The 18,480-nt window shown below is 37.9% G+C and overlaps 2 protein-coding genes across 3 annotated transcripts in view; one reads left to right on the top strand and one right to left on the bottom strand.

The window, feature by feature from the left end:
• The first annotated feature begins 1,055 nt into the window (after positions 1 to 1,055).
• Positions 1,056 to 13,174, top strand: LOC107653222 (OTU domain-containing protein 4-like). 2 transcript variants are annotated; one of them, XM_016439892.1, is made up of 19 exons: positions 1,056 to 1,317; positions 2,360 to 2,443; positions 2,556 to 2,606; positions 2,808 to 2,854; positions 3,755 to 3,827; positions 3,916 to 3,997; positions 4,084 to 4,234; positions 5,589 to 5,646; positions 5,741 to 5,864; positions 5,956 to 6,020; positions 6,554 to 6,648; positions 6,856 to 6,971; positions 7,054 to 7,298; positions 7,401 to 7,485; positions 7,780 to 7,850; positions 9,244 to 10,147; positions 10,302 to 10,478; positions 11,243 to 11,283; positions 11,386 to 13,174. In XM_016439892.1, exons 1-19 carry the CDS (start codon positions 1,162 to 1,164, stop codon positions 12,487 to 12,489), a joined length of 3,729 nt encoding a protein of 1,242 aa, XP_016295378.1. In that variant the 5' UTR covers positions 1,056 to 1,161; the 3' UTR covers positions 12,490 to 13,174. The 2 variants fall into 2 exon arrangements, with proteins under 2 accessions (XP_016295378.1, XP_016295379.1); XM_016439893.1 differs by having other exon boundaries at positions 1,058 to 1,317; positions 7,795 to 7,850.
• Positions 13,175 to 13,605: 431 nt separating this feature from the next.
• abce1 (ATP-binding cassette, sub-family E (OABP), member 1) overlaps positions 13,606 to 18,480 on the bottom strand; it is a 29,632-nt gene continuing 24,757 nt past the window's right edge. The window contains exons 13-18 of the mRNA XM_016439891.1: positions 17,867 to 17,925; positions 17,682 to 17,792; positions 16,705 to 16,847; positions 16,500 to 16,622; positions 16,218 to 16,329; positions 13,606 to 14,379 (exon numbers count right to left, since the gene is read on the bottom strand). Of these exons, the coding sequence (XP_016295377.1) occupies positions 14,332 to 14,379; positions 16,218 to 16,329; positions 16,500 to 16,622; positions 16,705 to 16,847; positions 17,682 to 17,792; positions 17,867 to 17,925 (596 nt within the window). The 3' untranslated portion in view covers positions 13,606 to 14,331. The remainder of the gene's footprint in view (positions 14,380 to 16,217; positions 16,330 to 16,499; positions 16,623 to 16,704; positions 16,848 to 17,681; positions 17,793 to 17,866; positions 17,926 to 18,480) is intronic.

The following is an 18,480-nucleotide window of genomic DNA, read 5'->3' as shown; positions in this document are numbered from 1 at the left end:
ATGTGCAACAGCTGCTGATCCAGGAACCACCACATCCTCCACACACACACACACACACACACACACACACACACACAAAGACTAAGTTCAACCAGTGAAACTTTATTCTCAGGTGGTCACTACAGACATGTCATCTCTTATCACTGAGATTCTTCAACATCCTCTCCAAAAGCTGCACATCTGCAAAAACACACAAACAAAACACTATAACAAAAACACAATATTATTAAAGTAAACATCATGATTTTATCAATTATTTGCATGCATCATGTGTTTGTACCCTGTTCTGTTGCTACTTTATTTAGCCTCTATTTGTTCCTCCTCTTTTATGTCAGTGTCACAATGTTATTGTGAGTAAAGTCAAGTCAAGTCATCTTTATTTGTATATTGCTTTATACAATACTGATTATGTCAAAGCAGCTTTACAGTGTCGAAATAAATAAATGCAAGTAATTATTTACTTGTTTGCTTGCTTGCATACCATTTTCTCTTTAAGTTTTGCTGCTCCTGTACGTATAAATAAATACATACATAAATAATTAAATAAATAAATAAATGCAAGTATTTATTGACTTGTTTGCTTGCTTGCGTACCACTTTCTCTTTCAGTTCTGCTCCTGTAGGCTACTAATAAATAAATAAATAAAAGTATTTATTGACTTGTTTGCTTGCTTGCATACCATTTTCTCTTTAAGTTCTGCTGCTCCTGTACGTATAAATAAATACATACATAAATAATAAAATAAATAAATGCAAGTATTTATTGACTTGTTTGCTTGTTTGCATGCCACTTTCTCTTTCAGTTCTGCTCCAGTACTTATATAGATGCAGCATGGGGTGTGTAGTTTCACTTTCTTTTCCGCCTACATCTCCCAGCGTTCACTCAGCTCCTTTTATTTTCTCAATCGTGTCCTAATGCCTTCATAAATCTACACATTTACCTGCTTCTCTCTCCGGTGATTGCTTGGAATAAAATATTGCAGCATTGCACGCGCATGTTGCTGGAAGCGCCGCGCCTGACTGTCCAACTTTCCTTCGTGCGAAATAAAAAGCGAGTAAATCCAGTCCCTCAGGATCCTTCACGAGAGACCGGAGTGCAGGGATGGTAAGGAAACCCTGTCTTCAGATATAGTGTGATCTGTATCGTTGGGAGCGGATCATCATGGAGCTCCGGGCGGCATCGGCGGACGCGCAGCAGCAGCTGGCCGGTGACAGGACGCATGAGAGCCGCATGGACGAGTACCTGCGCTCGCTGGGCTTTTACCGCAAAAAGGTCGCCAAGGATGGGTCATGTCTGTTCAGGGCCGTGGCAGAACAGGTCAGACTGATCCTGGTCTTCATAATCCCAAATAAATGTCATGATTGTAATGTTTAGAAACACAAACACAGGCAACAAATCATGGATATTTAAATGCATCTAAAACGTCCTTATCCGCCTTAGCGTAACATCGTGTGACTCAATTATCTAAAATGTCACACAAAATCACTTGTTGCCCTGTTTTTTACCCCTTGTTATCTAAATGTTACCGTTTGTAACATTATACGCGGTGTCAAAACCACTTTTATAGCTGATTAGCTTTAGCATACTAGCAGCTTATGCTAACATGCACTAATATTTACACAGTTCTCGTTTTTTTTCGACAGAAAACACTATTTAATCTGTAAACTGTATAAAGTGAATAATATAAACTATTTTCATTAAGTTTCGTTTTCGTTGGGTTTTACTTAATCTCTCATAAGGTGTGATATGAATTGTTGTTATTGTTATTAAAATATTCGTTTTACGAATATTATGCAGGCTCGTAAATTATTTAATGATCATTAATACCTGATCAGATGCCTCGTAATAATTACTAATTTCTTTGTTTTGAGACTATCTTTTTGTCATTCATAATCATATCAAATGATGTGAGATCAATATAATAAATATTCATCATATATTGAGTTATGTAGTTTCAGGAATTTTTGTAGACTTATAGGATATAGATAATCTGTTCGATTGACTTTTGGATGTGAATTTGAATTAATATCAATGTTATTTTTATATATGCATATATATATATATATATATATATATATATATATATATATATATGCATTATTATTTTAAAAATTAATATTATATAAAGGTATTGCTGAATCATCACTCATGAAGTCTGCATTTAAAACTTGAATTTTTTTCAGTTGTTTATGTTTTGATAAACCTGTTTTTCCGGGTTATGACAGCTAAATGGTGGCGTATAATGCATTGAATGTATCTGACTCAGGCCGATGCCTCATGACATGTTTTATTATGTTTATAAATCGTTTCATAACACATAAAGTGCGCAGACTGAAGCAGGTGTGTGTTTGATTGACAGGTGTTGCACTGTCAGGGTTTACACACACAGGTGCGAGTGACCTGTGTGGATTATCTGAGACGGAACCGATCTACCTATGAGCTGGTGAGACTACATAAAAATGCATTTTGCGTTCATATATATGTTTTCATATTTATACAGTCACGTTGTGAGCATGTCATAAGCGTATTAACGAAGGTTTCTTTGTTTTTGGAAGTTTATTGAAGGCAATTTTGAGAAATACCTGGAGAATTTACAGGACCCTCAGGTAACAAATGGAATAAACAAAACATTGTGCATGAATGCAGACGCTCTCATCCAAAATGCTTTAGCTTGAACACAGATAAACTTCAGTTTCTCATTAAAAACATCATTTTCAGTTCTGGCTTGGTTGATTGCACAGACTATTTAGTATTCAAATGTAGATATTTTCTCTTTTTTTCCCCCTTATATTGCTCTGTCCGTTTAGAGCTGGGTTGGACAGGTGGAGATCACAGCTTTGGCTGAGCTCTATAAGTAAGAATATTACATTTATTTACGTATTTTAACTGCATATTTTGAGGCATGAACTGTGATGACGTTTGTTGTCTTGTCTACCATTATACTTCAATCAGCCGGACAGTGGTTTTTATGGCCGGCCTTCATGTTAAATGCTAAATGTTATTGATTTTTGAGAAGCTGTGGCCAGTCGTGCATTATGCTCACTTGAATCAATTCGATCACAAATGGGATTTATTGGCAGAAAAAAACATCTCATTCAGATTTGTCATGCAGTCAGTTTTCTTGCTCCTATAAATGACGATCCCGAAGGGAAAGTGATTACAATGCAAATTGTGAAGTGCAAAATCCATCATATCATCAACAAGATTATCAAATCATGAATCAAACTCATTTAGAATGCAAGCGTTTTCTGAAATGCCCCTCATGACAATAGCATGACATGCATTACTTTTAATAAAAGACCATTCATCCTATAATGCCTACTGTATCATATTTGATACGCAAAGGCCTCTAAATGATCAACATGATCAAAACTTTGCTGAAAAACACATTGCACACAATCTACTACATGCCTTCTGTCATCTGATTCTGGATTGCATTGCATTATATGTTTGGATCATTTCAATCTCATTTTACTAAAACAGATTATTGGAGATATTGATTGACGACTGATATTGCTCAATTTGGGCCTCTGAATACAACTGAGCTGTTTTTCCTCCATATTCTCATTATATCAGAATATATGAGCCATAAAAGCCTGATGGATCAAATATGATGCAAAATTATTTTTTAATGTTTTGTCTAAAGTTTCAATAAACTTCCTTTTGGCTTCACAGGGTTAAAGTGTATTGTTTTTATTATTAACTAATCTGACGTTTGTTATTTCTGATGGTGTATTAATTCTTTTCTCTCCAGGCATGATTTCGTTATTTTCCAGGAGCCTGATCAACCCCCCGTTAACATCACAGAGAATGGCTTCACTAAAAAGGTGCAGACATGCTTTCATGCAAGATTATTAGTTTTTATATTTAAAAAATGTAAATCGGTTTATTTCCATAACACTCTTTCTCTGTCAGGTGCGACTGTGCTTCCTCAATGGAAACCATTATGACAGCGTTTACCCACAATCTTTTGAGAAAAGTGCTGCTGTGTGTCAGTGTGAGTGCTGCTTCATTATTTAATTATATAATGCTGCTTTATGCTTTCAGTATCATAATTACATTAAACTGTCTCTCCACCTCTAGCGATCCTGTATGAGCTGCTGTATGATCGAGTGTGTGGCGTCGAGCGCAGTATTTTAGGTCCGTGTATGAAAGGAGGGAAAGGACGAGATAAACTGGATTCAGAGGAATGCAAGAGCAGTGAGGAGTCTGACCTGGAGGAAGATGAGTTCTGGTACGGATTTGCATGTGTGCATGAGACGTTTTCTCTCACAGTATCATTAGTGCAATGTTATATCATGTTTTATGATCCAGTCAATCCCAATGGATAAAATGAAATCCTGCCTGGCTTAAAGGAATAGTTTACCCAAATATAAAGAATTTTGATGAAAATGTCCTCACCCTTAGGCCATCCAAGATGTAGATGAGTTTTTCTTCATCAGATGAAAAACAGTTCAAATGAAATGTAGAATCAGTAGAAATGTAGCATTGCATCAGTGTCTCAGCGATGGATGCTCTGTAGTGAATGGGTGCCGTCAGAATGAGAGTCCAAACAGCTGATAAAAACATCACAATAATCCACAAGTAATCCACAGCACTCCAGTCCATCAGTTAACATCTTGTGAAGCCAAAAGCTGCGTGTTTATAAGACACAAATCCATCATTAAGATGTTTTTAACTTTAAAGGGGTCATATGATGCGATTTCAAGTTTTCCTTTCTCTTTGGAGTGTTACAAGCTCTTGGTGCATAAAGAAGATCTGTAAAGTTGCAAAGACTAAAGTCTCAAATCCGTGTTCGGCCAATCACAATGCACTGGGTCAGCTGGCCAATCAGAGCAGACTGCGCTTGTCAAAGGAGGGGGCTTTGTAGAAAACGACGTGTTTGAGAGAGACGGGGCATAGAGGACCTACAATAATGTACAGTATTTAAAAAATAATGTGTTTTTTGAACATTAAAGCATGTCAACATATTCTGTTACACCAAATACACAAAATAATGATCTTTAAAATAGCATCATATGACCCCTTTAAACTGTTGCTTCTTGGCCAAAATACAAGTCCATAATCCATAATAATGCTTCCTGCCGTGAAAAAGTCTGTCTCCTGTTGTCCTCTCACATAAAAATCCACCCACATATTTGTTTAGTGCTATTTTGGACTGTTTTGACTTGTAATCTGCGCAGATTTCTCTACTGATTCAGACAAAATAACTTTTTCACTGGAAATAGTAATATTATGGATATTTTAGTGAGAAGTGACATCTTAACGATGGATTCTTACAAACACACAGCTTTTGGCTTCTCAAGTCATTAACTGATGGACTGGAGTGGTGTGGATTATTGTGATGTTTTTATCCGCTCTCATTTTGACGGCACCCATTCACTGCAGAGCATCCATTGCTGAGCAAGTGATGCAATGCTACATTTCTCCAAATCTGATGAAAAAAACTCCTCTACATATTTCATGACCTGAGGGGGGAGTACATTTTCAGCAAATGTTCATTTTTGGGTGAACTATTCTTTTAATATACTTCTTCACTCAGAAATATGCATCAAAATGAAATATGTTGGTGTATTTGGTCTTACTAGGTCCAGTGAACCCAGAGAAAAGCCAACCAATGGGATGAACGTCAGACCGCCGCAGAGGGTGGTTTTCTCTCTCTTTTTTACATCTGTTTCTCTTAAAGATTGATATCACTGTGTTTCAATATTTTTGATGATACTCTATATCTGCGCTTTAGGGTCGTGGGAGGGGCCACTCTCGAGGAAGGGGGTGTGACCTTCTCTCCACTAAGGCGCAAAAGTCCCTAAACCCCGCCTTCTACAGGAACGTGGAGTATGACGTGTGGCTCCGTTCTAAACGAAGTACTCCATCTACTTTTTTGTTACTGTTTTGAAATCTAGTTCGTATTTTCTTTGAAAAATATTTTTTAATAACTAATGTGTGTGTATTTAGTTCAGCAGCAGCGGGATTTCTGCATGGCCGCAGGAATGCAGTACTCTGTCGGAGATAAGTGCAAGGTTAGCAGTATGTGCTGACAGCATTCAAATACTTTTTTGAAAAGTTGCATTTGATTAATACAGGTACACAGATCTTTCAACCACAAACTTTTGAACGGTAGTGTATGTTATTATTCATTTTTTATTATATATTGCCACTTTTCATTTCTTTTTTTCATTAATTTGACACTTGCAAGGTTAGCAGTATGTGCTGACAGCATTCAAATACTTTTTTGAAAAGTTGCATTTGATTAATACAGGTACACTACCGTTCAAAAATTTGAGATCTTTCAACTACAAACTTTTGAACGGTAGTGTATGTTATTATTCATTTTTTATTATATATTGCCACTTTTCATTTCTTTTTTTCATTAATTTGACACTTATGATATTTTACTATATATATTTGTGATTTCATGTTTTTATTTTTAATTGTCTATTTTAATTACTGAATATTTTTGTTCACTTTGAGCTACTGAAAAGTGCCATCCAAATGAAATGTATTATCTAAAAAGGAACTGTCTTGATTTTGTTCTCTTCTGGATATTTCTCAGGTGCAGCTGAATAATCGCTTCTATAATGCTTACGTACAGGAAGTCAGTCCTGACAATGGGCCAGTCACTGTGTTTATTGGGGAACTCAACAAACAGTATGTGTTTTTATGTGTTTGTACATATGTGTAGGTGTTTTCATAGACTCTACTAACTACTATTTTTGAAAAAGTAGTATGTATACTGTGCATAGTATGTGAATTTTCTGTATGCAAGGAACGGCAGTATGACCTAATTCATTTAGCATATTAAAATATGCAGTATGTAATTGCTACTGCATCTAACACTCTTACTTGTGTGTTTAGAGAAACTGTGCCATTGTTGAGTTTGCGTCTTCCATCTGAAGAGACTCAGTCATGGCAGACGGCAGAAAAGGGCAAAAGACATGGTGCACCAAACAACAGCACACAGACGTCCTCCGGTACGTTCTTGCCAAATTAAAAACACACTTGAATGACATCAACTCACACACGCTCAGTGTTCGCATCGGATTCTTTATGCAGAATGGGAGAGCAGAGGAAGTCGGCGATCAAACAAAATGCCATCTCAGTCGGCACCCAGCGGTCGTGTGCATAAGCAACACTCCTGGCCTCCGCAGGCCACCTCAGATGACACAAAAAACAAGTTCAGACGGTCCAATCAGCGCAGCAGTCCTGTGTGTGTGCTTCCAGAAGAGGAGAGCGCCATTTTGGAGCTTCTGCATAAAGACGAGCACAACTTCCCCTCACTGGGAACAAGCCCCCAAACGGTGAAGCTAATGCAAACGCATTTATACTTGAAACACAAAAAGTGCACAAGTACTTAACTTTTGGTAACAAAGATACAAATGCATTTTTACTTTTTAATTCAGGCCACTGCTAGTGAAGTCATAAAGAAAGGAGGGGAAAAGAGAGGTTCCCGGAAGAAGGACCAAAAGGAGCATATCTCAGAGACGGGTGAGTGGTGAAGCTCTGCCCCCTTTATTTCCAGATGCACCAACATGATAGGCCGAAGAAGCTCCGGGCTTATGACTGACGTCAACTACCTTGACATCTGTTTGCGTTTTTTATAATGTATACTTATACATATGCTTCATACATGAACTTAAATCTACAGTAGCATGGACAGACATTTTCAACCAAGTTTAAAAGGAAAAAATCTCTGTAAAACGTAATGCACTGCCTTTACATCGATAATTTAGCTAATGATATTTTCATTCATGTTTAACCATTATCCTAAAGTTTATTTAGTTTTTTGGCTTTCAGAAACACCCCAGAGGCCTGTACAGAGACAGAAGAGCGCCACTGAAGAAAAACATGGGGTAAGTTACACAGAGAACAGCAGACTAGACGGAGTCAGACTTGTCTTTATTTAAACTGTAGACCAAGGATGTCCAATCCTGTACCTGAATGGCCACTGTCCTGAAGAGTTAAGCTCCAACCCTAATTAAACGCACCTGAAGCAGGTAATCAAGGTCTTTAGACTCATTATAAACGTAAGCCTTCTAGACACTGCACGATTTTTGCAAAGATCATTGCAAATCACACTGTGCGACATGGATCTGATAAACTCGGGTACGACATGTATGCAGACTATACGATGATGACACCTATTGACTCGTAGGCTACGACACACGTTACTATAGAAGAATAAAATGTCATCAGCATGCCCTAGTGGTAAACAAAAAGAGCATGATGAATCACAGTTTGGCAGTTGTCATTTTTATGTGTGCTGAAAGAAAGAGGAAGGGATAAAAGCTTGAGGTAAGTAGTTTTATGTTATAGCGCTTTGTCGCATTGATTTCATGTGGCATTTTTATTGGCTGGTCAGTAAACGTGGGTCGTAGCAGCAATCATACTGTGCGATGATCATGCTGAATTTCTGACACTGTCAGAAAATGATCATAGGCTATCTTTGGTCACAAGACTGAAAACGGCCGTCTTTGAACCTCTCTCACTGTTCGACATAGGACCACCGTTTAGGAGCCATGATCACAGAAATCGCCACGATTGTTTCACGATGACAATCTTTCGTCTGGGACAGCTGAAAATCGTGCAGTGTGTAGAAGACTTTACAGGCAAGTGTGTTGGAGCTAAACCTTGCAGGATGTTGGCCCTTCAGGAGCAGGATTGGACACCCATGCTGTAGATATTATGCCTTTTAGGTTCTGCCAAAACGAAGTATACTAGAAAGTGTTGTAGTCCTTCACACCTGTGTTTCCCAACCCTGGTCCTGGACTACCCCCAACCCTGCACATTTTGTATGTCTCCCTAATCCATCACACCAGATTCAACTCATCACCTCAATAGTAGAGACTTCAAAGCCTGAAATGGTTGTCAGATGAAAGAGATCTCCAAAATGTGTACTTTTAAGGGGTACTGTAGGACCAGGTCTGGGAATCGCTGCTTCCCACCATGTCCACGTGCATGGCAACAAAGCAAGCAATATATTAGGGGTTCTTAACTCTGGCTCTCGAGGTCCACTTTCCTTGAGACAAAGTTTAGCTCCAAACATAATCAAACACACCTGAACCAGCTAATCAAGTTCTTCAAGATTACTAGAAAAATTACAGGCAGGTGAGTTTGATCAAGGTTGGAACTAAACTCTGCAGGAAGGTTTGAGAAAGTTGAGAACCACTGCAATGTATCTAGCCCCTTCCATGTTAATCTAAGTTGTTTTGTACTAACCAGCCACTGGTTTATACTCTATTCTAGATAAAGGTTTCTGAGGAACCAGGGCAGAAATCTTCGTCAACAATAAAAGAGAACGTACAAGAGAAACCCATCCCTGCCTCTCCTTCTCCTTCTCCACCTCCTGCTGTTATTGTCTCATCTGACCCCAAAAAAGCCCCATCTTCATCTCAGTCTGAATCTGCTAAAGCCCTTGGTCCTAATCAGTCTGCTCCTGAGGCAATTAAAAAGACCCCTATCCCACCTAAGGCTAACTCTGCTCGAAGCCCAGACAGCAGTCAGTTTGCTCCGGTGTCCACTTCAGCCCCATCACAGTCCATCTCTGTGGCAGGAGCGGTCTCTGGTACCACCCCTGCCACTATTCAATCTATGCCTGCACCGAAACCTACCCAACCCTCATCACAAACTGTCCCAGTGCCTACCGTAGTTCTGCCCATTCCTGATCTTAATTCCCAGCCCACTCAAACACCATCTCAGATTAGCTCGGTTGCATCTCAAATCACCCCTGTCCAAGTACCTGCTGCTATCCTAACTCAAACTACTCTGGCCCCTTCTGGCTTAGTCCCACGTGCTTCTGTTGAACCAACCCCGTCCATTCAAACCGCCTCACCAGCTTCTATTTCCGCTCCACCATGTATACCAGCCTCTGCAATACCTGTTTCTGCCCCAGCTCAAGTTCCTGCCCCTATGTTAGATGCCCCAGATCCATTTTCTACCACCCTTCCCATTGATGCAAGCAGTGGTCCACCAATTGGCGAAAAAACTGTAGACCCTCACACTACTGTGACACCAATCCCTCTTTCCTATGATCCTCCCACCTCCATCTCTCCTTCCTCTGGTCCTGCCCATGCTCCACCCCCAGACTTGCCTCAGTCCTCATTCAACTCATCAGATCCACGACCCTGTGAAACAGCCATGCCTGCGTCTGGTAAGTTTTGTATAATGAAGTTAAATTTCGGACGTGGCATTGTTTGAAATGCGTCTTATTTCAGAAGTAAAATTGTTGTAAATATTGACTTTCTAGTAAACGCAGTTGATCAAAGTTCCATGAGAGTTCTCACAGAACTTCTCTTTTCCTTCAGGTGTAGCACCTGCTCCTGAGCTCCCATCCCAACCCCAACAACTCCCCTATCCTCATGTCCAATGGTCTCAGCTCCTTCAGGACCCAGTTTATCCAGGGTTCCCCAAAAACGAGAAGGGAGAGGTGGAACCGCTGCCCCCCTATTCCTTCTCCCAAAAAGGAGAAGACCTACCGCAAGGTAATAAAGACCCTAGTGATCCATTGTGTACTGTATATAAAAAAACAACCAAAAAAACTTTCCCTTCTACCACAACATTGTTGATTCTTGCAGCCAATTGTTAGATATTCAGGCAAATTGTACTTGTTTAAGCTGTTTGTTGTCTTTGTTGCTATGCCATCTAGGGCTGCACGATAAATCATGATTAACACTAAATCTCGCGTAAATCGACCTGTCTAGTGTGCAATTATGATATCGCAAAGACTGCGATTATGTTTTTATGCGCAGCATGTCCGTGAAGCACGGCTCTTTGATCAGTAGGAAGTGCTGCTTGAGTCGCCTATAATGTGCATTTGTAAAAGCAACACTCGTCAAACATCATCATTATAAATATACTTTATTATCATGAAAATACCTGAGAAGGTTTGAAGAACAGTGATAGAAAGATGCCCATAGGCATTTCCTGGAACTACGCATGTTATGGTGGTACTTCTGCGGGGAATATTTGGAGTTTCTGTGCGAGAGCGCCCTCTGGCTTTTAGATGCAGCAGCATTCAACCATACTTCACTGACAAGCTGCGCATAAATTGCAGCCAACCGCCAAATCGTGTGTGGTTTATTTTCAATGTATCGTGCAGCCCTAATGCCACCCTTTCTAGTCTGTCAGTTTCAGCATGAGTTAACATTTAAGATATTCTCTCAAATATAACCCATTATTCAAGTTTATTTAGTCTGTCTTCCTCATAATGATTTTAATCTTTGAAATGCATTCTGTATTATTTCAGATATCAATATCCTCAGGTTCTTCTTCAACCTTGGTGTCAAGGTACACTGTTTTGAGAACTCTTCTTTGCATTTGTTGCTTTATTAAAGACTATTACTCTTTATGGAATTACATAGAAGTGTAATGTACTCCCAATTTCCTCAGGCATACTCTCAACCGATGTTTCCTCCCATCGTTTATCTGGGTGCGCTAAACCAAGCCTATCAGATGCACCTTAGAGGGCCTCCTCCTTCCTCGGACTCTCCTGCTAACCCCACCGTGACTTCATGGCAACCAGAAAACCCTTCTCCTCCTCGAAATTTGAGCTCCATCCCTGACACCTCATTGGACAGCCATGCTCCTGTTGCACCTGTAGCATCTGGTAGCGGCCCTGTTGGTCCCATAGAGTTGGGAGCGTACAATGATCACCCTGTATCCATTCCAATGCTGCTGCCACAAAGGCCACCAATGGCCTGGCCAGCTTCCTCTGGCCTAAGTACCTATGCTGGGTCGTACTCTCCAGTGCAGTTTTCAGCACCACCCTATCCACCCCCTGGGAATCAGATGTATCCGCCGTCATCTGTTGGGTACCACCGTATGCCACTTCCAATGCCTCTTGAAGCCTTAAACCATGGCCCTCATGGCCGGATGGATTTCTTGCCGTTTGTTCCTCCAACAGTGGACAGAGGTCAAGGGAATGGCCAGAGGTCTGTGAACCCCCAGTTTGGGTCCTTGCAGAATACCGCTGGCTTTCCTGGAGGCCAACCTCATTTGAGTGGTGGTGATTACAAGCCTTTAGACATTCCCGTTTCAGTGGCCACGATGGAACCTCCACCCTTTAGTGGACATTGTCCTGTTGCACAACCTTTTCAGATTGGCCCACTGCAAGGAGACATGGCAGGATTGACCCATTTAACCAATGGGAACTTAGGAAAACAAGGGGGACTCTTCCCAAAGAGCCTTCATGCTGGTCTTATTGCAGAAGACCCTTCTCGCTCCATTCACCCTTATTCTCCTAATGATAAGTGGTCGGTGGAAGAGATGGAGTTTCACAATGTGGATCTCAGCACCACTCAGTCCTTTTACAGCCAGTCCTACAGGGGTGGAGGAAGACGTGGCCAAGATGACAGAGGAGGATATCGAGGCAGGAGCCATCGTGGCTGGAAAGATTATTCTGGCCGAGGCAGACAAGATGAACAGTCATTCTACAGAAATTATGTGAGACGAGGTGCAGGGCCAAGAGTAGAGATGCAGTTACCATATCCGTGATGCTGGATATACACCATTTTTTTTGGTTTACGATATCAGATACACAAAATTTGTTGTTTTGAGTTTCTGGGTGGCTTTTGGTAAATGATATTGATTAGTAATGTATACAATGCTTTTAACTGTTTTCTGGCATTTTCTCTCCCCACATTGATTAAAAGTAAAGCAACCGTTTCACCTGTTCCTATTTCACTAAACCCCTGTAAAAATGTAATTGTGTGTTTGCATAGGTAATAAAATCTTATAAATATTTTTGTTTTCTTGTTCCTACATGCACGGCAAAAGGGAAAAAATATTGGTTTTATATTGATTTTGAATGTATACAACTTATCAGATCTATGTGCACTTCCTGTAAACACTGAAATCTTTATTTACATCTTTTAATGTGGGTATTTTTTTAGACTGGTTCTCAGAGGACTATCCTAAAAGTCAGATTTTTCCTGAAAAGCTCGTAAACAATTCAGTTCAATTAATGGTGTTATCATATCACCAGACACAGGAAAGTGCCTTTTTGTCAAGTTTTGCTTTTTCTTTTTTTGTTGTTGAAAATTTGGTTTTGATCGAGTTTCTGACTGCACCTTTATTGCGCACCATCATCCCCCCACAGCGTTCTGGGGTATCTGCTGAATGAATGTTGATGCCAAATGCCTGTAATAAAATACATTTCTGATCCAAAGATGTGGTTTTAACACCAAACAAATAAAAGATTTAAGAATATCTTTCTCAGTTGTTTTCTCTTTCTCATTTATACATGAAATAAAAAGCCTAAGAATATCTTGTCTTTTCATTTTACAGTTGCAGTTCCCTTTAATTTATTGCGCACCATCATCCCCCCACAGCGTTCTGGGGTATCTGCTGAATGAATGTTGATGCCAAATGCCTGTAATAAAATACATTTCTGATCCAAAGATGTGGTTTTAACACCAAACAAATAAAAGATTTAAGAATATCTTTCTCAGTTTTCTCTTTCTCATTTATACATGAAATAAAAAGCCTAAGAATATCTTGTCTTTTCATTTTACAGTTGCAGTTCCCTTTAATATATTTAGGCAATAGACATGCAAGTACAACTCCCGTTTGCTTGACTGGACTATATATTCCTCAGAGCCTTTTGTTTTCATTTGTGTCAAATATGCTCTTATCAGAGGAAATAAAGTACATACAGAAAGATGTCCAAACTACACCAAACAAAAGCTAAAGAACATCAAGCCAATTTTAACTGCAATTCCCTTCATGTAAGGGAAGTACATGTAGTTGTGACACCAAATACAAGCCAATCTTCCTCAGTTGCAGTCTTTCCATTTAAAGTCAGTTTACTCCAAAACAATCTCGCTGCACAGACTTGTCACCCAATATCATTGACACAACAGGTTTTGTGTAGCTGGTAGTGCGTTTTAATATCGAACGGTTTCAGTTGCATCTTTACAAGACTGCCGAAGGCAAAAGCCTAATCTTGAGAAATCTGGTTATTTAATATGTAACACATCGTGTAACATGATTCAAATATTTTATTCAAAACATACAGTTGCATGTTTGGCATGTGTAAATTGGTTCCCACTACTTTGTGACCAGAAAGAACTTCAGTTGTTAATAACGATAATTCACCCAAAAACATACATTTGTCAAGGTTTTATTCTCAAATAATGTCCTCTCCTCATCTCAGAGGATCCATCTCGTCTCTTTGTGGAATCATACCAATGGCCAAGAGGAGAGGAGTAGAGCTGTATGTTTGAAGTGGTGATGGTGGCGATAATTCAGTAAACATTTAAGTCCACAATGCCAGCGTTCGCTGGTCTGATGTCATATTGAGCGGCTAAATTTATGGAATTCTGTGAAATAGAACCTTCAGTCATCCAGGAAGAAGTAGTTTCCACTCTTCTTTTGTTCCACATCCTTAAAGACGAAAGCAGAAAACAGGTTTTTCATTAACAGGTACAAAGCTAATGTCCACATACTGACACTATATCAAGATCATCAAATAAGCCACCTATTTCGACAGCATTTATGGAGGTTCAGAAGTATGAAACCCCTATTAGGAGGCCCAAAAATGCTGTCTAGCCAAGAGGCTCACTAGGCTTTGAGATGGTCGCAATCCAAAAAAATTAATTGCCAACACTAAACTTAATTGAATAATGACACTATTGTCCTCTGTAGAGCAGCTTTATAGCTAAATATGAATACTGTTATTTTCTTGTTTATTACTGTATATGTATATACAATATACATACAAACAAACATACATATACATATATACACACACACTAGGGCTGTGCGATATTGAAGAAAAATGCGATATGCGATACCTTGTTAAAAAATGCGATATTCGATATGCGATACGATATTGCTTAAAGTGTGTAAAATCAATTTCAATTATATTTTAAAATATTTAAAAATGAAAATGATATAACCAATTTGTTTCACATTCTTTCTAGGAAAAGAAAGAATCACTACAAAAAGTGACCAGCAGTGTTTTAGCATTACATAAAAAGTAATGTCACAAATCAGAAAATGTAATTTTAACATCAGTGTGAACATACAAAAAATAAAAAATAATGACACTAATTTTACATCATTGTGACTTTGCTTTCCATACACTTTAAGTACTTCTTCACATACCACAGCAAACACTATAGAGATGAATCTTTGTTATAGCTGTTTTGTTGTTTGATTAACATTAGGGATATTCAGCAGCACGTATTTATAGGCTGCTGTCCCTTTAAATCCGACTGCATGGATCCAGTATGATACACATCCAATTTCTTTCTCAGCTGTTTACATTCATTTAAAACATAACCGACTGCGTTTATGAGAATGATCGTCGAGACGGGTACTATTGACAATTCTGTGTGTATGTGTCTGTTCAAACATGAGGAGATGCGAAAGACGAATCAACTCGGTGTTCGCGCGCCGTCTGAAACGCGTCTCTCTGTGTGCGCGCGCTTTGCACGTGTGCGGCAGAACTGAAGAGACGCTGCGCGAGATGCGGCTTGTGCGTGCGCTTCAGGTGTGAGTCAGACAGCAAGACGAGACGGCAAAGACTTGTTTTCTGCAACTTATTGCACTTAACTTTTTAACATCAAGCAATTCTCTGCTATATGCGTCGAACTAAAACTTTGACCTTTTGCAACGTTTTGATTTAAGTAGCCTATTATTAAAATGATTCAGATATCGTACGCCCTTGCGATATGCATATTGCGATATTTTGATAATTTCGATATATCATGCAGCCCTAATACACACACACACACACGACTTGACTACTTGATTTTAACTTCATTATCAAGAGTTGATGTCAATTCAGTCTAAAGCCTAATTAATTTTGGGTTAAATGCAGGGTTATTATAGTTAAACTAAAACCATAAAAATACTTGAAATAAAATAAAACATAAAAAAAATAAATAAACTTACTGTATTTCATATAGTTGCCAATACCCATTTTCTTTTAGTTTAATACTTATTTTTGATACTAAAATAAGTAAAACTTAATAAAAAATAAATAAAAACAAACTATATTGACGTATCTAAAAATGAATAAAAACGTCAAAAACAAAATTACTAAACTAAAACTTTAAAATTAAAGAAGTAATATAAAAATAAAACCTAATTCAAAATATTCATAAAAACCATAATATTCTCTCAGTGATGATAAAATAACACTGGTTAAATGTAATCCTGAAGAAAACAATCTGCAAATTTCATTTGTACAGAGTTGTTTCAATGTGCATGTTTACCTTAATGGAATTGAGTTTGTTAATTCTTGGTCTGAAGTTGTTTGGGTCTCTTCTGAACGTGATCTCCAGCTGCGATAAAAACTTATTCATGCCAGCCAACAGAGTCTGTGGACTGATGGGAAACACATTTCAGCATTAACATGAGTTTCATAATCACCTACATGTTCATAGACTTATGATACAATACTTGGAATACAGAAAATATATGTCTTTTCTATACATTTGTTCATTTAAAAGTAATACCAATTACACACAGGTTATCAGAGCAAATAAAGGACGTACGTATTGGCGGTAGTGCTTCTGGATGGAATTCCGTCGAAGACGATGACTCGGTCCGCCAGGTAAGTGGCCATGATGAAGTCGTGCTCCACCACAAATGCTGTCTTCTTTGCGTGAAGGATGAATCTGCACAGCAATTAAAGAAAAGAATCAGTGAAATAGTGAATCCAACACACAAAAACTGCCATGAAAGTGTTGCAGATGTTACCGTTTGATGACCCTGGCAGCCATCAGACGCTGCTCAGAGTCCAGATACGCAGACGGCTCGTCGATCAGATACACATCCGCAGGTTTTCCTAAACACAGAGCCAAAGCCACACGCTGCAGCTCACCGCCAGACAGATTCTGGATCTACAGACACACAATCAGTGTGTTTGAATAAGCATGTAATAATCTATTAAACTGTGTGGTGTACTTAAGTGTTGTTATTGTTAACAAAAACTATTTAAGTTAAATAGAAATATTAAATAGAAAAACGAGACAAATTACAAAATTACAAAAAAAAATTAAATAAAAAAATCAGAATGAAAATATAAAAATAAAAGCCAATTCGAAATATTGATAAATACTATAATAGTACTAAGGGTGTTAAACTTCTAAAATTAGAAAAACTTAAAAAAACTAAAGCTAAACGGAAATATTAAAAACTGATAACTAAAATTACTAAAACTTCACATTAAATTAAAAACTGAAAAACTGAAAATTTTCAAAATTTTAAATTCTACAACAGTTTTAAAGGTGTAATAGTATTCATAATAATAGAATTATATTTCAAATAAAGATTAAAAAATATTGAAGACTTGTTGAAATGTTGAAATTCTAAAATTATATATACATAAACTTAAAAAATGTAATTAGAAATGTTGCCTTGGCAACTAATTGTAAGTTTAAGTTCGAATAGTAAAATTACAAAAACTGGAAAAAAAAAATGTGATAAATAAAAGCCAAGTATAAAAAACAACAATTGAGGAACAATTTTCAAATTCAGAACAATTAAATTAATGAGATTCAATTCAATTCCTTATTTTAATGTAAAGACTAAGACAAACTCCTTAAGACCTTTATCGTACCAAACAACCGGAAAGTAAACATATTAATTACATGTACATACTGCCTACTTGGAATACAACAGTGCAATGTGGCGATAAAATATTTTAGAGCTATTTTTAACGCTGGTGTACTCACGTCCTGGTCGATGATGCTTTCAATCTGCATGGGCTTCATAACGTCAGTGACGAACTGAGGGTGTGTGTACGCGTCTCTGATCTTATCGTGCAGCAGGGCTCGAACGCTGCCCTGAAAACACACCGAACGTCACGATTCCTGCAGACTGATGTATATCATATGGATCAAAACGAACTCAAACTCACTTTAAATTTGGGGCTGATCTTCTGTGGTTTGTAGCTCACGTTCAGGATAGGCACCTCACCTGAGAAACACAGTGCACTCAGTTTCCACAAAAAAAAGTGTTAAAAAATACAAATAAAAAGAAGTCCCCCAAAAATCGTTTTGACTTGACAAAAGAAAAAGAAATCATAACCGAACTAAATGTTTATTATTAGAACTAATTACTCTTAGCATTAATAATTTAAAATGTAAAACAGAATATACAATACAATTTTTTTTTAATTCTAAAACTCTTAGTAATTTTGTTATTTGCTTCCATCATCTTTAATTTTCTTAACATCATCTTTATTTTTCTTAACTTCTAAAACTTTTAACAATTTGATGTGCTTTTGTCAGAGTAATTTATATATAATATATAAGCTATTTTATGTCATGTAAAAAAATGGGGGGGAAATGGAAACGTGAAAAAGACCAAGTAATATATTTTTTAAAATACCAACTTTTCTTAAATTCTAAAAACTTCAGTAATTATTTCTACAAATTATATATATATATATATATATATACAGTGGGTACGGAAAGTATTCAGACCCCCTTCAATTTTTCACTCTTTGTTATATTGCAGCCATTTGCTAAA

This window comes from Sinocyclocheilus anshuiensis, unplaced genomic scaffold (assembly GCF_001515605.1).
Source record: "Sinocyclocheilus anshuiensis isolate Anshui unplaced genomic scaffold, SAMN03320099.WGS_v1.1 scaffold143, whole genome shotgun sequence".
In the NCBI taxonomy this organism is placed as follows: Eukaryota; Metazoa; Chordata; class Actinopteri; order Cypriniformes; family Cyprinidae; genus Sinocyclocheilus; species Sinocyclocheilus anshuiensis.
The sequence above is the reverse complement of the archived record's forward strand: the minus strand, read 5'-3'. Positions and strand labels throughout refer to the sequence as shown.

Bases quoted from the DNA above. Each gene is read 5' to 3' on its own strand.
- LOC107653222 (XM_016439892.1), top strand. From the start codon at position 1,162: ATGGAGCTCCGGGCGGCATCGGCGGACGCGCAGCAGCAGCTGGCCGGT. The intron at 3,828-3,915 runs GTGCAGACATGC...TTTCTCTGTCAG, and splicing joins AGAATGGCTTCACTAAAAAG to GTGCGACTGTGCTTCCTCAA. The intron at 7,486-7,779 runs GTGAGTGGTGAA...AAGTTTATTTAG, and splicing joins GGAGCATATCTCAGAGACGG to TTTTTTGGCTTTCAGAAACA.